Source organism: Podarcis bocagei (genome assembly GCF_964188305.1).
Source record: "Podarcis bocagei genome assembly, chromosome: 6".
NCBI classification, from domain to species: domain Eukaryota; kingdom Metazoa; phylum Chordata; class Lepidosauria; order Squamata; family Lacertidae; genus Podarcis; species Podarcis bocagei.
The window spans coordinates 76,396,087-76,417,029 of NC_138130.1; the positions used below are offsets into that span (position 1 = coordinate 76,396,087).

The window sequence follows — 20,943 nt, forward strand, 5'->3', positions numbered from 1 at the left end:
AGGCAGATATCAGGCGATGGTAGCAATTCCTGAATGTATGCAATAGTAGTTCGCCATGGCAGGATACCTTGAACCCGCTCAGGGATTTTCAGGTTCATGCTGGTGCTGCTGGATCTTTGCCCTTTGGTTTTTATTTCAAGGGCTGCTGGTGTGCAAAGCTATGGCCTCAAGCCTGGTGTGGTGAGGCAATCATGTGACATAACTTTTCTTGAGTTTTCCCCATTGTAGTAGCAGTTCACATGTGGCCCGAGGAGTTCAGTGACCATCGGATCTGCTTTTGGTCTGATAACCAGGTGGTGGTGAGCGTCTTGGCAAAACAGTCCTCATGCTGTAGCACAGTCTCTGCCCCTCCGCTCATGCTTTCGAGCTGCGCCACTTAAGGTTTAATATTGTGCTTTCTACTCTCCAAATTACGCTGACACTATCCGATTTTCAGATGAAGCGCTTCAGATCCTGGGCTCCAGACTCGGCTATTGCCAGACTTTTCCAGTCTTGTGGCATTTTGACAACAATTAGTAATTTCAGAGAGCGGCAGATTCCATTTCCCCTTCTGCTTTTACCTCTTATGGGAAGGCCTGGATGGATTTCTTAGCCTTAAGCTGGCAGTTCTTGGCCATTCGGAAGAATTTGCCCCCATCCTCTGAGCAGATCCTGCAGTATTTGGTCCACCTGCTGCAGATTGGGCATGCGGTTATAACTATCCGAATTCAGTCCGCTGCAATGTCTGTTTCATTGAAGCTTTAATTTTTCAGAGACCCTTGTATAAAGTTTGCAGTGCGCAGGGCCTTGGAAGGTTGGAATAGGCTCCAACCTCATAGGACAGTGGGCAGGAAGTCGGTCAATTTTTACCTATGCAGTATCTGCAACAAGTTAAAACTTGTCTGCGGGTTAAAGATCAAGGTGAGACTCCTTTCAGTAGTCCATTGCATTTTCGCACTGAGGGTTGGGGAAATGGTTGTTGGAGCCAGCACGGGGCCGAGATTCTGGAGGCTTATTGCTTCAGGACTTTTCCTTATCCTTTGGAGCTTGTCATTAGAGCTGGTAACTCTAAAACATACTTAGTGGGCAGGAGTGCCACAATCAGGCTTCCCGCCACAGGTGAGGAGGGCCCTTGCCCGGTTATGGATAACAGAATATTTGGCTTTTTATTCCCTGGGGGCTGGCCCGCTCCTAGTGCATGAAAATGGGTTCCCGTTAGCCCGGCATCAATGTGCTTACGTCGTGCATCAGTTATTAGAGCCTGCGGCTTGCTTACCGCTGAACACTCCTCATTCCTTACGATTAGGTGCTGCTGCAAAGGCTGCACACTGGGGGCCTGTCAGTAGACAGGATTGTGAATACGGGTCATTGGAAGTCTGACGCTGACAAGGATTATATCAGGAAGTGTCACAGTGATGTCTGTGCTGATGCTTGTCTGTTGTTTCCTTTTTTCATAGGAGCAGCTGTGCACATTTGGGCCACAGCATTGTACACTAGGCTGGCAAGCATGTTGACGGGTTTGGACTGGGGCGTCATCTCAGTCTTCCTGCCCATGTGAACATATACTGGATGTCCAGATGGGGAATGCTTTGGGAGGAGATCCTTCCTTTGGTGCGGTCGAGTGTGACCTGTGCAGGTCCTCCCGCAGTGCTGGTGGTACAGCTGGGCGAGAATGTTTGCTGTCTTCCTCCAGCATAAGTTTGCATTCCTGCATGCAAGAGGGCTTGGATTGAGTTGATGGCAGCTCTCCCTGGACTCAAAATAATTTAAGGCATTGGTTCAAGGTGGTCTGGAGGGGGGGTTGGAGCACCTGTCCCCTCCAATGCGCAAAGATGTTCCATTAAGGGAATCCAAGGATTTGCCATGCTTTTGTCGACCCCTTTTGAGGGGTAGGGCCATGCAAGAGTCCCTGGGAGCATTTGGGGTGAGCTTGAGTCTGATCCTGGTTCATTCCTCCCCCATGCTGTTTATTGGAACTGACGATATGGTGGGGCCCAGTCGTCAGTGCTGCCCTGCTGAGGTCAGGTGCAGCTAGTCGGGAACCAATGCCTAGACAAACTACCACCGAGCAGGCCAGAAAGCATGTTAATAAGGCGGTGGATAATAGAATAAAATAAATAAAGTAAATAAAATAACAAATAAAATAAAATAGGTCCTTGCTTTAGGTGGTTCTGTAATATTGCACCCTCCTAATTTTCTTCAAGGCTATTGCCCTCTTTAGGGCAGATGGGGTGCATCTTTCCCCTATGGGGAACGACACCTGGCGGGATGCGATTGCCTTGGGATTCATTACTCCCCCACAATGTTTGCTGGTACTGACGATATGGTGGGGCCCAGTCGTCAGTGCTGCCCTGCTGAGGTCAGGTGCAGCTAGTCGGGAACCAATGCCTAGACAAACGTACCACCAAGAAGGCCGGAAAGCATGTTAATAAGGCAGTGGAAATAAAATACAGGTCGTTGGAAATCGAATGCATTCAAAGATTATGTTCGTTAACATTATTGGTGTCTTACAATTTTTGCTTGTTTCATCTTATTTATCAGGTTTAGCGGTGACCCGTGTTTGGATTGTGGGGCACAGTATCGTCCATTGGGCTGGCGTCGCAGCACGGCAATCTGGATTGGGTCCAGATTTCGGCTTTCCTCCACATACTCGCTTGTCTTGGCTGTCCAGACGTGGGATGTGCTGGTCGGAGTTCCTGCCAAGTATCCGGAGGCAGTTGCTCTTGGAGGGGCCGCCAGCTGCTATTGTGGTGCAGCTTGGTGAGAACGACCTGGTGCCCATGGACTGTTTGTCACTACGTGCTGCAATTTTGGGTGACCTGGAGACGCTGCGTGCAATGGTGCCGACAGCGAAAATTTTTTGGTCAAAGCTTTTGCAACGCTGCGTTTGGAAGGGCAGTCGTTGCCCGGCTGCCACTGAAAGGGCCCGAAAACGCATCAATTCTGCTGTGGTCAAAAAAGTTTTGGAGCTGGTGGCGATGCAATTTCCCACCCCGAGATTCTTTTTGAGAGGCCATCCTTTTTCCAAGCTGATGGCATGCACCTTTCCGCTTCAGGGAATGAGGCTTGGATTGGTGCGGTGGTGACCAAGCTGAGGTCTTGGTTGGGGCTGTGAGTGGTTTGGCGGTGAGCTGAGGGCTCCATGGCGGTTAGGCACTGGTTAAATTGGTGCTTGGAGGGGTAAGTGCCTACCCCTCCAAATGATGCGAATGGGAATTCCGTTAAAGGAAATCCAGGGGCTTGCCATTCTTTCGTCCTTGTCCCCGGAGTCGGACTTGGGCCGTGCAAGCCCCAACGGAACATGAGGGTGAGAGGTGTGGGTCTGTGTCCCAGCTTCATCTCTCACCCAATACTTGTTTCCCACGCTGGCTTCCGCTGGTATCCGGAAGGCCAGCTCTGTCCCTGAGGGCAAGGACAGATAGTCGGAACCAGTGCCTAAGCAACCACTCACATTTTTGTATTTGAATAAAGTTGTGGCCAAAATTATGCCAAAAACCTTAAACAAAAATTGATGTGTGAAGTGTGAATTATTGGGGGGCTACTGTGACTCAACACGCAAAGCGTGTTCTCCCTAGCAGAGAGCACGTGTTGCGGTTGGGAACAGGCCACCCTCCAGTGACTAGGCAAATTTAGTTGAATCCCGACCATTTAAATGGTTAAACTGGGTTGCTGGGGTGTTTTGATTGTTGCCAATTCGGAGGAGGGGTCAGAGTCTATATATACAGGGGCCAGACGTTGGCACGGCCTCTTGGCCGTTTTGCATCGGATCACCCGCCCTCCCTCCCTTTAATAGGGGGGTTTTTTATTTAAGCTGATCGCTTGACCTTGCTATGCCTGTCATGGTGTCGTTCGCCTTGGTGCGGGGGCACGGTAGGAATTTTGCCATCTGGCTGATTGGCTGGTGCCATTTGGTTTTTGCCTACTGCGTAGCAAATCGTCACAACTTGTAAGGTTGGCGGTTAGGCACTGGTTAAATTGGTGCTTGGAGGGGTAAGTGCCTACCCCTCCAAATGATGCGAATGGGAATTCCGTTAAAGGAAATCCAGGGGCTTGCCATTCTTTCGTCCTTGTCCCCGGAGTCGGACTTGGGCCGTGCAAGCCCCAACGGAACATGAGGGTGAGAGGTGTGGGTCTGTGTCCCAGCTTCATCTCTCACCCAATACTTGTTTCCCACGCTGGCTTCCGCTGGTATCCGGAAGGCCAGCTCTGTCCCTGAGGGCAAGGACAGATAGTCGGAACCAGTGCCTAAGCAACCACTCACATTTTTGTATTTGAATAAAGTTGTGGCCAAAATTATGCCAAAAACCTTAAACAAAAATTGATGTGTGAAGTGTGAATTATTGGGGGGCTACTGTGACTCAACACGCAAAATGTTTTATCTGCCTTGTTTATAGCTTACGGACACACAGCACTCATTAAACTTTAGATGTGTGGGCAATAGAGAAGATGGCTATGGCTTAGACTAACTTCTGCTACACAAGCTGTGCTTGAAAAGTTATTGAAAGGTAGAGTTTCAAGGGAAAGGGGTTCAGGGCAGCATTGTAGGTTCTTTATTCCCGCAGGTGATTGAGCGGGTGCTACTGAGCAGCTGAACTGAGCTGGCCACCGAATATATGAAATGACTCAACTGGAAAGCATTGTGTTTCAGATGATATATGGTGATATGAAAGCTCTGCCTGTATGTTTGATATCTGATAGTTCATTTGTACTTGATGGCCTTTTTAAACATGGAACATATATGTAAGAACCAATTAGAAGTGGGTCGGGGTGGCTCTGGGATGCTCTTGTGAGATCTCACAGGACAATTCAAGTTCCTGCAAGATCTTATGATTTTCGTGTATGTACAGAACCCTTGGAACTGAACCCGCCTCCCCCCCCCACCGTAAAATGAGGGATTGCGGTACTTCCATTCTGAAATGACTTTGTGAACAAACAGAAATTAAGAACTATGCTTCTTACATTAATGTGGAAGGAAACTACTAAGTGACAGACCTTTGTTGGCAACAGTTTATAACAGTACTCATGGAACTTTGAAGTGTCAGGCATAGCCCTACTGGCTTTAGCCCAAACGTAGCAGAGTTTTCCTGCACAGCGAGGAAGCTAGTTGCGGCGGTAATGACTAATCAGCTAGACTCAGAATAACTATTTACAGGATTTATTAAAAGGAAAAATAAAACCAGCAGAGTTTCTGCATACAAATAAAAGCAAAATAAATCCTCTTTCTCTCTCTCTCTCTCTTAACCATACACAGCACTTCTAACTCCTAACACACCTCACACCAAACTGTGCTAGCAATCCCTAGATAACAGAGTTGAGTGCTGCTCGTTAACCAATCAGAGTGAGTAGTTTCTAGGTCAAGCAGACCTGGGCTTTCTGCCAAGAGTAAATTGACACCAGCTTGAGTTAATTGGTGAAGCTAGAATCTGCAAGTTTCCCACGAGAACCAATTAACAGAAACTGAACACCCCCTCACAGATTCTGCTGAACAATTAACACCAAATACACCTATGTAGGAGATCATTTTTCCAGCAAACCTAAACCCTTGCACATTTGCTTGTTCTTTATCTTTGCCAATGGTTTAGTTAATACATCTGCTACATTTTCTTCACTTGATACATAAGTACAGGTGATTACATTGTCTTGTACACAGCAACGTACATTTTGGTATTTTACAGAGATATGTTTTGAACGTGATTTGAAACCCTCTGTTTTACTTAAGGTTATACAAGCTTGATTATCAATGTAAACTTGTACTGGTTCTCCACAATTTACATTTAAATCTGCCAACAAATGCTTGAAATAAATCACCTCATTGCACAATTCACTCAATGCGGCATACTCTGATTCCGTTGATGACACACTTACAACGTCTTGCTTGCGTGACCGCCAGCTGATTAAAGCTCCACCGACCATTATGACTAGTCCTGTGACAGATTTTCTATCTGGCAAATTTCCCCAGTCACTATCACAGTAGTAACTCAACATTTCATCCTCTGAAGAATTTAATTGTAACATATAGCCAATTGTCTGTTTGAGATACCTCAGAACTTGTTTTACCCCTTTCCAGGCATTTAGTGTGGGTTTTGAGACCAATCTACTTAATATGCCTACTGCATAGCTAATATCAGGTCTGGACCACTGTGCTATATACAATAAACTTCCAATTACAGAGTGATATACATCAGGATGTTCAAATTCAGGACTCTCATCTGTATGAAGTGTTTTTATGAAACCTGGATCCATAGGCACCGCTGCCCCTTTGCAATCCTGCATCCTGTATGTAGTCAGTAGTTGTTTAACTTTGTTCTGCTGACTAATTAGGCAGCTGCCATCTTGGGCCCAGCACACTTCCAACCCTAGATATGTCCTAACCGGGCCTAAGTCTTTCACTTTGAACTTACTGGACAATTGCTTGGCAAATCTTTTAGTTTGTTTATCTGTTTTACAGGCATACAATACATCATCTACATAAATCAGACAAAATTCTTGATCACTGCCTGTACCACGTACATAAACACAATTGTCAGCTGTACTCTGCTTGAAACCAAATGACACTAAGGCCTCATGGAAACATTTGTTCCAAGATCTTGCAGCCTGTTTGAGACCGTATAGAGCTTTGTTTAATTTCAACACTCTATTGGAACCTGTCTCATAACCAGGCGGTTCGGCTAGATACAGGTCTTCTGATATTGATGCATGTAAATATGCAGTCTGAATGTCAAAATGGTTTAACAGGAGTTTTCTCTTTGCTCCAAGCGTTAAAATCAGCCTTACACTGTCCCCCTTAGCAGTAGGGGAAAAAGTTTCGTCATAATCTTTTCCAGGCCTCTGAGAATATCCTTGAGCCACTAAACGAGCTTTGTATTTGTACTCTCCTGTCACCAGAGGTTTAAGTTTGTACACCCACCTGCAGCCTACAATCTTTGCCCCCTCAGGCGCTGCTACTGGTGTAAAGACCTTGTGCTCATTCAGAGAGGACATCTCTTCCTCCATTGCCTGTTTCCAGAGCTCTGCCTCCTCTTTTGGTAACTTTAACACCTCCTGAAAACTCTTGGGCTCTGCACTTACACTAAACACATTTGCAGTATCTGGGGAAAAACGCACCGGAGGCACTCCTTTGTTTTGTCTTTTAGATCTTCTGGGAGAAAATTTTTTTTCTGACCCACTTTCCTCCTCAGAACTATGACCTCTCTTTTGTTGCTTAGCAACTGGTCTCTGGCTAACTCCACTTTCTTGAGAGCTCTTATCTGAACTTTCCTCCCCCTCAGACTCTGATCCTCTGTGTCTACCTTCAGAGTCAAGGAGCTCCTGGGAAGGTTCAAACCAAACCTCAGTATTGGCATGTAGTCTCTCCCAGCCACTATGTTCACAAAAACTGGCATTCCTGGAGATCACAATGCCATTTGTCCCTTCAGCAAAGCGGAAACCTTTTCCCAGCTCCTGGTAACCCACAAACACTAGCTGTTTGGTCTTAGGATCTCCCTTCTTTCTCATTTGTTTCGGAATTAATACCCAGGCTTTTGATCCAAACACATGCAAATGGTCAATTTTAGGTTTTTTCTGAAACAATTTAAAGTACGGGGTTGTACCTATTGTTTGATGAAAGAGCCTGTTTTGGAGATAACACGCGGTGAGCATGCTCTCCCCCCAATAAGACATGGGTAAATCAGCATCATCAAGCATGGCAAACATCATATCTTGTAAAGATCTGTTTTTCCTCTCTGCAACGCCATTCTCCTCTGGGGAAAAAACGTTCGTTTTCCTATGCCCAATGCCACGCTTTTGTAACCAATCTTTAAAGGCATTTGACATAAATTCGCCACCTCTGTCCGTCTGAATCCTTTTGAGTTTAATGGACAGAAATCTTTCCACAGATGCCACCCAGCCTTTAAACTTAGTGAACACGTCACCCTTATTTTTCATGGGAAAAACCCAAGAATAACGCGTGGCGTCATCCACAATTGTTAGTGAAAAACGCGCTCCACCCCTGCTTACAGCAAATGGACCAATTACGTCCATGTGAACCAGCTGTAGCGGTGACTCACTAACTCTGTCACTTCTGGGGTAAGAGACTCTGTGGGTTTTAACCTTTTTACACACATTACAATCAAGGTACTTGTTACAACTCTTTAAATTACCCCCATCAGCCAATTCAGACATTTTTAGTACACTTTTCCAGCAAGCATGCCCCATTTTCCTATGCAATAAGTGCACACAGTTGTCATGTATAGCTTTGTTATTCACTGCAGGCTGAGATTTACTGACTACTGCTGCAACTTGAGATCCTGCTTTAAGCCAAAACAAGCCTCCCTCTGACTTAGCAGTGCCTAAAATCTCACCAGCCTTCTTAATAATGCAACTGTCTCCTTCAAAATACACTTTAAACCCAGCTTTCAGCAAACAATCTACAGACATCAGATTGCTCCTTAATGACGGCACACAAAGTACATTTTGCAGGCATTCACGAAGACAAGGAACAAAAACTGCACCCCCCGAAATCACTTCGGAAGTACTTCCGTCTGCTAGAGCCACCTGGCTGCGCTGTGCTGAGTTCTTGGAAACAAACAATTCATCTGAATTCACGATGTGGCGAGATGCTCCCGAATCGACCACCCAGACCGCTTGTTTCTCATCAGCAATCTTGACCTCGCCGGTCACCAGCTGAGCCGACTGTTTTTGTTTGAAGAATTTCTTTTTACGCTGCTGCTGCTGCTGCTGATGACGTCTCTGCTCCTGCACCGGCAACTGAGACTTGACCAACTCCGGACATTGTCGTTTTAGATGCGCTGAAGACCCACATCGGAAACAACGCCTAACAGCAAACGCTGACTCCTCACCAGTACGCTGCTTTTGCTTCACCTCTGGCACGGCATGAGAACTCCTTCCAAACCGCCCACCTGTAGAAGCCTCTGCAGCCACCGACCTTTCTTGCCTCTTCTGCCATTCTTCAATCAAACGCCCAGTAACGTAACTGACTGATAAATCACGCTCCTGTATGCCTTCTAGAGACAAAACTAAATTATCCCAGCTTTCCAGGAGAGAACTCAAAATAATAGCCACCTTCTCCTGCTGGTCTAACGCACAGTCTCTTTCCTGTAGCGCAGCAAACTTTAACTGTAAACTGTGTAGGTGTTCCTGCATTGTAACCCCAGGCTGTAACATTGCCTTGTACAATGCCTTGCGAATGAACAGCTTGGAAACCGCTGTCTCACGCACATGGAGTTCTTTAAGTGCTTGCCACACACCTCTAGCTGTCTTGATTCCCCTCACATACGGCAACTGGGAATCTTCCAGCCCCAAGACAATTGTGGCCCTTGCTCTTTGGTCTTTATCGAGGTCTTCATCATCAGGCTTCACAGGAAACTTACTCACCACTTGCCAGAGACGATCCCTCTGCAGCACTGCCTGCATGCGTTCCGACCACAGCAAGTAATTGGAGTCATTCAGACGCTCAAAAGCCATCTGAACTGGTTGTGAGGCCATCTTGAGAGCGATGTCCCTGGAACCCGGAACCAGCTACTCACGACCACCGAGAGAGAAAACAGGAACTACAGCACCCAGCACTCACACGCTGCAGCTGTTGTCCTTGTGTCCGCTGCGTCACCAGCTCACCACGGTCAGGAACCAGCCAGTGAACAACAACTTCTGGAACTACTGGAACCAACGCCGTTGATGCTGACGCCACCACAACTCAGGCTGGCAGCACAATGCCCATAACCTCATGGAACTTTGAAGTGTCAGGCATAGCCCTACTGGCTTTAGCCCAAACGTAGCAGAGTTTTCCTGCACAGCGAGGAAGCTAGTTGCGGCGGTAATGACTAATCAGCTAGACTCAGAATAACTATTTACAGGATTTATTAAAAGGAAAAATAAAACCAGCAGAGTTTCTGCATACAAATAAAAGCAAAATAAATCCTCTTTCTCTCTCTCTCTCTCTTAACCATACACAGCACTTCTAACTCCTAACACACCTCACACCAAACTGTGCTAGCAATCCCTAGATAACAGAGTTGAGTGCTGCTCGTTAACCAATCAGAGTGAGTAGTTTCTAGGTCAAGCAGACCTGGGCTTTCTGCCAAGAGTAAATTGACACCAGCTTGAGTTAATTGGTGAAGCTAGAATCTGCAAGTTTCCCACGAGAACCAATTAACAGAAACTGAACAAGTACTTTTGGACATGGGCTTGAGAAAGGAGTAAAGGATTATAGCAATGCTATACTGGAGTTTCTTACAATTGGTGGGCTTTAAATGTGAGAGTGACAAGTAAGCCTTAGGTCACTAGAATATGACTTTTTCCTCACTTACAGAAGTGAAAAACAGATGTACACCTGTTCAAGTGAGAAGACTATTAAATGTAGGTGAAGTAAGAAGGTGTGATTCTCAGATGCTTCAAAGCTGAAATCACATTGGGACATGAACAGTTGTATTGTTTACTCATCTGTTATAAACTGGCCACAAACTAGCCATTAACAGGACAATTACTTAGATTTGACTTCATACCTGTTTATTTTGTTAAATTTAATATCCCACCCTTCACTCCCTGAAACTCTTAGGGAAGCTTACAGTGTCTATTACAATGTGTTTGACAATAAAAGCCACAAATTGGGCATTTGGGAGTTGATAAAAAGCTGGTATAGCATTGTGGCAAAGAGACTATGGTTGCATACACACCATACATTTAAAGTCCATGGCTTCCCCCAGAAAATCCTGGGAACTCACAGAGCTCCATTTTCAAGCACCCTTAACAAACTATAGTTCCCAGGATTTTTCTTGGGAGCTTTAAATCTAGTGTGTGTGTGTGTGTGTGTGTGTGTGTGTATAACTTGGACTTACAAGATTGATGGAGATTTAATTTTCCAATAGTTAAAGGAAAGTTTCACGCTAAAATGCTGATGAATTTAAAGAAAATTGCAAACTGATGTGGAAATGTGGAGAACTGAATTTAAGGCTGAATTTATTTATTTTTTAGAAAATAAGAGGAACTGATATTGACAGATCCATCCATCCCTACTGTGGAGTTATTAGCTGTGTACATGTGCATAGGTCACCCTTGGCTCATTTCAGTTCTCCGTCTGATGGAATTTGTCCACTTCTTAAGTTTCTTCCCTCACATAACACCCCACACTTCCCCTTCAGGCTGAGACAGAAAGGATGTTTTGAAATTCCATCCAGTTTCAAGATAGTTGCATTTCTAAGTGACTCCCATGTTACAACATGCACTCACATTCAACTCTGTTAACGTATTCCAGGAATAGCTATTCATAGCTACCAGAGCATTTAGGGAGGGAAAGACACATTTGTTGTTGTTGTTGTTTAGTTGTTTAGTCGTGTCCGACTCGTCGTGACCCCATGGACCAGAGCACACCAGGCACTTCTGTCTTCCACTGCCTCCCACAGTTTGGTCAAACTCATGCTGGTAGCTTCGAAGACACTATCCAACCATCTCGTCCTCTGTCGTCCCCTTCTCCTTGTGCCCTCCATCTTTCCCAACATCAGGGTCTTCTCTTTTCATGAGGTGGCCAAAGTACTGGAGCCTCAGCTTCACAATCTGTCCTTCCAGTGAGCACTCAGGGCTGATTTCCTTAAGAATGGATATGTTTGATCTTCTTGCAGTCCATGGGACTCTCAAGAGTCTCTTCCTTGCAAAGTATAGAGTAGAAAGGAGACTCTACTGCAGCATGCGAAGCAACTCAAAGTAAATTCAAGACTTGCAAGAACTAGCCCTACCTGATGTTGAAGTAAGCAGGGAAGAAACATTAGCTATTATTGTTGTATGGAATAAGTTTCAATGCTGCAGAAAAATTATGGGAGAAGGAAGTCTGGAAGTCATACAATGTACTGTAGAGCACAGGAAAAAAATACCATCTGTCTAATCGCTGGTGTTTTCTGCTTATCAGTCTTCTGAAAACTGAGTCACCCAACTATAGAATGAAGCTGAAAATATTAGGGATGAGGGATGCCTAGCACTGGATTTGAAAGTACTACTTTGCCCCCAAAGTATTTCAAATACAATTTTAATGGCACCGCATTAAATTTGAAGGGATTCATTGTATCACCTACTTCAGTCTCCAGCCAAATAAAGCAGGATTGGAAAGCATTTACCAAAGAGGTCTGCCAAGACGGATCTAACTATTATATCTAGGGACAGGCAAATAGACACCTATAAGCTTTGACTTCTTTTGGAAGGAAAGAAATTGGAAATGTGAACTGTTGCGTGGGCCACAGCCTGTACCTTAAGAAGGACAGGAGGTGAGCCATGAGCTAATTCAATTCCTGTGATCATCCAGACTGCCAGGTGGAAATCCCTTAAAGTAGCCCTATAATCTCTATAATTTACTTACTGACTCTGCCAACTGACTGTCCTGGGTAGCATGGTAAGGCAATTAGTGATAGGGTGAAAATCAAGGCATCAGACCAAAGTTTAATGCACAACAAACTTGAAAAGCATGAAATGAACAGTTACCATGATTATGTTTCTGGGAGGTGGGGGCTATTGTTTAGAAAACAAATTTTGTAGCTAACTATAAGAACAATTTGGAAAAGGAAGGCAAGATACTTAAGAATTCTTAAGCCCTAAGAATAAATCAATTTCAGTTCATCCTAGTCCATTGTCAATGCAGCTTTCAGCTTTGCTTCTTTTGTTGCTGGAGTCTGATTCTTTTGCAATACTCTCCATCCTGGTTTCTTTTGAATTCAAGCCTTTTCTCTCATGAATTTTCCAACTATTCACTCCTGCCTTTTGCCAGTTTAACTTATATCCAATATTGAATACTTACTGTTCTAACTCCCAACCTCTTGGCCAGTCAGAAGGGCAGTAAAGTTTCTATTTCCCATAGCAACTAGGTCACTCTTTCCTCCTCAAGTTTCTGTTTTCTGGGCTGACCTGTTATGCCTCTTGTGACCAACTGAACAGAAAACAGCCATTTTCCAACTAAGAACAAAACACATAATGATTGAACATTTTCATTCTTGCACACTAGTGTGTGGAGCTGGCATCATGTTGGCTCAAGGGTGAGAGAAAGGTGGTATCTTTCAACAGATCGGTATTTAATAGAAGAAATAAATTAAAATATCTAATTCAAGTAAGCAGCAGAAAGCTAAAGAACCCCCCCACACCAATATATGATGTAAAGTGAATAATATTATAGGAAGAGGAAATACAATTAAATGTTTTTGGACACCCATGTCTTGTATTGGACAGAGATTAGGGCAGAATATATAAAACCTACATGTATATCATTAAGTGCCACAATCACACAAATATTTGTACTTCATGATGCTTAGGGGAAATCTGCAACTTCTCAGCATGTTATTATTAATTATATTTTTATTCTTGCCTTATTCTTGTACATCTAGCACAATATAAATATCTGGTATTGCTACACTTCCAGGCTTCCTTCAAGAAGTGCCTTCTATAAAGGGAAATGTATAAAATATGAAGTATCAGGAACATCAGTAGTAAAGTGGTATTGCTCATTTCAACTTGTCACCTGCATCCTTTTAGTCTCTGGAACACATATTTTCTGTTTGTTCTAGTTCATTGAACTGAGTGGGACTTCATTTGCAGTCTGTCTTAGCCTCCCTTTCACAACAGCCATATAGTCCACAAGCTTTAAACCATAAAGCACCCTTTGAACTCAAGTATATACAGAAGCAGCTGTCCAGTGCTGGTGGTCAGCTGTCATGGACAGCAAAATGCCCATGGCCATTGGCATGGATGGAATTGCAGACACCCAGTGGTCACTGCATCTCTGCTAGCTGCGGGCAGTTTGCCCAAGCCACCTGCATCTCTCATGCCACCACTTCGTAATGAAGTTGATAAAAAAATGCATCAGGGCAGCCAAGTAAACAGCAATTAGATGCAAATGAAAGTTATTTCAAACAGAAGTGAGCCAAAAGAGAGGCACTGAAAAACATAAAGTAAGGATCAGCATACTCAGGGGTAGCCTGAGGTTTGCAGAAGTGCAAACTCTTAACAGCCATGTTATAGAACAGTGCCTGGATGAGGGGCTATAAACTGAATTTAAATCCTGGCAAGATGGAAGCTCTGTGGGTGAGCAGTTCCCATGTTCAGGATAGGCCAATGTCTGTTCTGGATGGGGTTGCACTCCTTCTGAAGAAGCAGAAGCACAGTCTGAAGGTAATCCTGGAGCCAGTTTTTTATAACTTGAGGATATAAAACCAAGCATGTGTAGTAGCCAAGGAATGTTGAATATCAGTGGGAGAAGAAAAACACGAGAAGAGCGTGGCTGTGGGGAACCCTGCACTGGAGCAGACTTATTGTTGTAGTTTAGTCATTTAGTCATGTCCGACTCTTCGTGACCCCATGGACCAGAGCACGCCAAGCACTCCTGTCTTCCACTGCCTCCCACAGTTTGGTCAAACTCATGCTGGTAGCTTTGAGAACACTATCCAACCATCTCGTCCTCTGTCGTCCCCTTCTCCTTGTGCCCTCCATCTTTCCCAACATCAGGGTCTTTTCCAGGGAGTCTTCTCTTCTCATGAGGTGGCCAAGTTATTGGAGTCTCAGCTTCAGGATCTGTCCTTCCAGTGAGTAATCAGGGCTGATTTCCTTAAGAATGGATAGGTTTGATCTTCTTGCAGTCCATGGGACTCTCAAGAGTCTCCTCCAGCACCATAATTCAAAAGCATCAATTCTTCAGTGATTAGCCTTCTTTATGGTCCGGCTCTCACTTCCATACATCACTACTGGGAAAACCATAGCTTTAACTATACGGACCTTTGTTGGCAAGGTGATGTCTCTGCTTTTTAAGACTTATTAGGAAGTGATAATATGCTGCAACATTTTGTTGCTGGTCCTATTTGCCTAGTTAGAATCATACACAAAGAAAGAATGTCCTCAGTTAAGCTAATGCGATGTTCCAAGCAGCAACAGAAGCCACTCTGGCATATGACAGCATTGAAAGGTATGGAAAACCCAAAGACAAGTCAAAGGTCATCTTGGTACAGGTAAGACTAAACAGCACAACTTCACCAGGCTAATGGATGAGTGGCACATTTAGATGAAGAACTGGGGATGAATATAATGTGAAGCCAGAAAAAAAATAAAAATCAGTCGGCCATTTCATTTGCAGATTTCAGATCTGATCATTTCTCCATTTGTGCCATATATTAAGTAAGGCATCTTAAATTATTGAGTGTTGGCTATTGTTGATGAAAAAGGTACACTGATTCTGTCATGATTTGGAGGTAAATATAGAGGGAAAACATTGTGAGAGGTTTTGCCTGTAGAAATAACGAGAGATTCAGAGTAACAATGCAGCATCAACAAAAATGAAAATTGCTTTGGGCATCCGGATTGTACAAGCAATTTTTTTAGTAGAATGATACTGCTTGTTAGGAATACATCACTTTAGAGCTAGATAGACATAAGAGATGTTAAGTAAAATATACATTCCTTCTAGATAGAAGCATTAGAAGAGATCAATGTGAGTACAAGAGATTTAAAGATCAATGTAACAATCAATTACAGAATGATTGCTCACCAAATCTACAGAGGAGGAGGGGAAGGGAGAAGCAATGAGTTTCAATTACATGAAATTAACTTTTAGTTAAACATTGAGAAAAATACAATGCAACTCAGTAAGAAAATAATGTTCTGAGAAGAACTGCAGAGTTCCATACTTTCAAGAGAATTCAAATGCCATGGATGGGATATAGGTGGCCAAGGCAGAACCAAAACTGATCAAAGATGGGCAATGGACAAAGCTGTAGTATTGATTGGGAACCAGCAGATATGCAGAGAAACAAGCAAGCCAAAAGAAAGAAAGCCAGATTAACAAAGACAAAGGCTGTGTAGACATAGCCTTTGAAATGTGCAGAGGCTATTTTTTTCAGTGTGCTTTTATACGTAGTCATTTACAATTGCACACACCTTCACATCGTCTAAAGGGGTATCTGCTATCCATGTGGTCTGTACACATAGGTGTGTGTACACATAGGTTTTCAAATTAGTGTGCAACCATGTTATCTATTCTCCTCAATTCCTGTTCCTATTATTAATTATTAATTATTAATTATTAATTATTAATTATTAATTATTAATTATTATTATTATTTCTTCTTCTTCTTAAGAAGAAGAAACAGAGGGGCTGGAAACTGGTGGGGTGATAGTTATCTATATACATAGTTGCCTAAGCAGCTGCTTCCTGTTTCTCCTATTTCATTCATAGACAAGTTAAACATTGGGGGTGGGAGGTGGCACAGCCCTGTAACATCAGCACATCTACCTCAAAAGGAGTTGACCTGAAAAGGTGCTCACCGTGGCACATGTAGGCAGCGGCGTAGCGTGAGTTGTCAGCACCCGGGGCAAGGCAAGTAATATGCGCCCCCTAACCCGGGGCAAGGCAAGTAATTTGCGCCCCCCCTAACCCCTAACCTGCCGCGTCAGGTGATCTGAGGCGAGTTGCCGCTGGCGCTGCCGCCCAAACGACGCCGCTTGCCCAGAGGAGGAGGGGGGCAGAGAGGTGAGGAAAATGCAACATGGCCCAGCAGCTGCAGCAGCAGCGGCAGAGGCGGGGCTGTGAGGAGGGGCTGCCTGGCGCGTCCTCCGCGGCCCTGACGCGCGGGGACCGCGGCGAGCGCTGAGAGCCGCTGCCTGCCGGACGCCTTCAGCCCGGACGCGCGCACAGCTCGTCGGTTCCGTGAGACATGCAGCTCTGCTACAGCCTGCGCCCGAGGCTCTTTGGCGACTCCGGAGGCAGCGAGCGCACCCCCCCAGATGTTGCGCCCAGTGCGGCCGGCTCGCCTTGCACCCCCCACGCTACGCCACTGCATGTAGGCAGCAAGCACATGAGAAATACATTCTTGGCACAAAATGGAATATAACGGTTCCAGCAGAATGCACTTTATATCAACAAATAGAATGGGACATATCCAATATAAAAGTCTAATATTTTTGTCTTATTGTTATTGCACCAATTGGTTACATTTAATGCTCCAATAAGAATCTCACCCTGGTTCTTTAAAATTCATAGCAGTGTGGTGTGTGTGTGTGTGTGTGTGTGTGTGTGTGTGTGTGTGTATTTCACATAGATAAGCAAAAGTGTGATGCAAGTGATCATAGACATAGCCAGCAATAACAGCTGTGATTTTGGTGGCTGTAAAAATGTGTTTTCCTAATCAATATAGGGACTAAGACATTTGCTTTCGATCTTGTATGTGCTTTGCCTAGTTTTTACATGACTTTGTTAATGCCAGTACCTACTTGAGAAAAAAGTCAAGAATTTATTTTTATTTTTCATTACTAAATTTATGTCCTGGCCTGTCTCTCAACGAAATGGTCCTATATACGTCATATACGCACATATGTATATTGTGTGGCTTGTAGGTTGACACAATATACTTTTAAACAGAATCATGAGAAAGAGCATATAAAAATTTGTAATCTTTAAGCATCCTGTTGGATTTGCAGAGAGTCAAGGGCATAAGGTCTCCAAATGGAGATGGCTGGCTAACGCTTCATGCAGGGAAGGGGAAAAAATCGTATTTTCCGCTGATGGTAATTTTATCTCTGCAATTAGTAGAGCAACCTTCACAAAAGGCATTATTCACATGTGTTCAAAGGGAACTTTGATTGTGAAAAGCTTCTGTAGGCCAGAGCTTCAGCAGCTGAGGTGCGACTGAAAGCCTGCTGAAAAGCGCTCGTTTTCACTCTCTCGTTTCAAATTCATCTCCCTTTTATGGCACTTCAGTCCCAGCATATCTTGTGCTGCCAATTATTGTTTCCTTTTAATAAAGTTGTGAATAAATCTGGCAAAAGCAGAGAACTGGGAGCGCTAGGTAGTCAAGAAGAATGCGGGAAGCTTTGAGCACAAAACACCAGTTTGACTACGGCCTAATTCTTATGTTATCCCATAATAACATCAGAAGAACCAACTGGATCAGGCCAGTACCTCATCTAGTACAGCAACTGGATCTCACAGTGGCCAGCCACTGTGGTTATCAGCCATGTTAGCTGCAACTATCACACGCTTGCTTGGTTTTGTGGAAGGCAAACTGTGAATTAGCAGCCAAGCTTTCCCAGAAGTGTAAACAGAAACAAAATCATTCAGTTGATAGCGTTTATCAAGTCATAAGCCTATCTCCATTCATGATGTGAATTAATTAATTAATTAAAATTCCCTACTGCCTAATCCATTTGGCTGGAGAAGCCAGCAGTTTGAATCTGGAAACATCTCCATGGGTAGAACACGAGACTCTTAACCTTAACATTGGGCAAAATATCCCTGCATTGCATGTAGCTTGACTAGATGACCCTCATGGTCCCTTCCAACTCTACAATTCTATGACCTGCTAAATGTGCCCTGTCCCTCACTAGACTTCATTTTAAAAACTGGGCAGGGCAAGGGCTGAAGACTGCAGGTACTGTGGTGCCCTTGGAACGCTTGTTTAATCAGATATTAAGAATGACTAAAGATTGGTCAGTGTTCGAAACCTCTATTGTTCTAGGCACATTTTGGAACAGGGAATTTCATTAGTGAAAGCAGTTTCTGAGTTCTGGGTGTGGTGCTATGCCTAAGATTTCAGGTTAAAACTGCAGATTGGAAGAAAAGGAGGAACTTTTTCTGCCTCCCCACTTCCAGCTACTCGCTGAAGACTGGAGAAGAGACCCTCTTAAGAATATTAGGGTATGGGCAGGGGAAGGACTAGACCATGTGAAAAATGAACATAATATTTTAGCTGCAGTTCATTCATTTTTGGCTTTGTATTCTTGTTATAAAAAGCATGTGTAAACATTCCATTGTGGTGCCCGTAACCCAGGTTTAAGGTGCCATTTAGCTCCTAGCTTTCATATCTCAGTTTCTAACACTGAGACTGGTATACACTTTACACCTGGAAATCTAAAATCAAAATAAATGAATGGTTGTATTTGTTTAATGTGACTAATTCAAACTGCCTGGCTTCAGTCAAATATTACCAATAAGATCACAATTAAAGCAAAGCATCTACTACCATTAATTCTCAGAAGATAGTCAGATGAACAAGGGACTTAGCTAGATTGGTAAAGAAAAACTGTTTTATATGCATTGTACCGTATTGGCCCAAATATAAGCCACACCCGAATATAAGCTGCATCTTTAAAATTCAAGGGGGGGGGGAGAAAAAATATAATACTCGAATATAAGTCGGTTCCTTAAAATTCTGCAGGCACTCACACCCGTTCCGTTTTACTGTATGTCTGTTTCAGCAGCGATATCATAAAAGCCAATTTTTGTAAGGTCGCAAATTTAAGCCACATTTTAACTTTTCACGGCCAGAACTAGGGAAAAAAGTGAGGCTTATATTCAGGCCAATATGGTATATGCAATATAGCACTGTGACACCAGATGGCGCTGTGGAGTCCCATCTTTTCCTTCCGGATTTCCCTGTATGAGTTTACAACGCACTTAACTGAATCGCTTCTTGGATGTGTCTAGATCCAGCCATGAGCACCAAAGCAATCCTGGGTATTATGGTTAGTGGCTAGAGTTCTCCCCTCAAAAAAGTCTCCCCCACCACCAGGGGTGGATCTACTATGAAAGGAATGAATCTTAAGATTCAGGGCCCCTCATCCTGGAGGGCCCCCGGAAGTGACTTTAGTCCACAATGCTTTTAAAAACTGCTTTAAAAAGTGTATCAAGCATGTATATAATATTTCCCTAATCTTCCCTAATTTTCACCCCCCCTCATTAACTCAAAAACTGTCATGGAAAACCCCCATTGAAGAAGATAACAGTGGTTACCCAGACCTCATTGTGGGTTACAAAGGGGCCCCCATATTATTTCAAGCTCCAGGGCCCCCAAAATGTAGGTCCACCACTGACCGCCCGCCATGATTTCTTACCTTGAACAATCAAATAAACCTGTGAAGTCTTGGGATGATGCAGTGTTTGCACTGAGCATGTGTATGATCCCTCATCATAGACATCCACTTTCTGAATCCGGAGGCTGTATTCCAGAAGAGAAAGTTGTTGGAGCTCTACTCGGGGGTCAAGAGACCACTTGTCTTGTCCAGCAAAAATGATGCCGGAACGATTTAACCAGGCCACCTTGGAGCTTTTGTCTTCTATAAAACACCTGCATGGGATGAAAAAGAGAGATATTGGTATAAAAGAAGTCTTCTGCATATACACCCTATAATACTCTCCATACATCCAAACAAACACCCACACAAAAATCCATTACAATTGTTACTATAGTATATTTTAATTAGCTAAATTCTTTTTATTATTATTTTTAACCATGCTTGTATTGGGCTACACATCTGTCCAGGTCTGTAAAATTTCCTTTTCCAGGATATGAAACCTGACTGGAAACAACTTGTCAGTGAGAGGCATCCACACAAGTGATGTGATATGAACCCACTTTTTAAAAAACTTTCAGTTCCACTTGCTGTCCATATACTATGTCCAACAACATCTGGAGGGCTACAGGTTTCTCATCCCTGGTTCAAGCAATCTGAATTCATGACATGCCATCTTCTGCTTTCTCTACAGAGGAACCTCTGTATGGTTCAAAAGTTTACAATATATTACCCTTTTTAAAACTACCTATTTTGTGCAATGGCGAGGACAGTCCCAAAAATGTGTGAATAGCTATTTCCCTCCTTATTCTCCCCCTCCCTGCTTTTTCAAGAGAGTTCAAGAACTCTTCTTAAGTTTTCTGCACTGTTTATCTCCAGGCTACAAGCTTCTCTCTGACATTGCCAATAGTGAGAACATAAAGTGAAAGTCTTTTTAGTCCCCCCCCCCCATATGTACCTAGATGCTGGATGCAGAGCAGACTCAAAATATCTGCAGCCCCCTGCCAGCTTAAGGAGCGAGAGGTCAAGGCTATGAACTGTACTTTCTGTTTGTTATAGGAATGCAGCTGTTACATTATGCATTTATTCTCCAGTTCTGGCTCCCGCTAGCTCCTTTTGGCATTAGAGTTGTGTGCTATCTACCCCCTTTCTTTCCCATTG

General features: G+C 43.8%; 1 protein-coding gene across 1 annotated transcript in view; it reads right to left on the reverse strand.

Moving 5' to 3' along the window:
- LSAMP (limbic system associated membrane protein) overlaps nt 1–20,943 on the reverse strand; it is a gene marked incomplete at its 5' end in the record, with an annotated part of 261,058 nt that overhangs the window by 226,745 nt on the left and 13,370 nt on the right. The window contains one exon of the mRNA XM_081196939.1: nt 19,825–20,057. Within this exon, the coding sequence (XP_081053065.1) occupies nt 19,825–20,057 (233 nt within the window). The remainder of the gene's footprint in view (nt 1–19,824; nt 20,058–20,943) is intronic.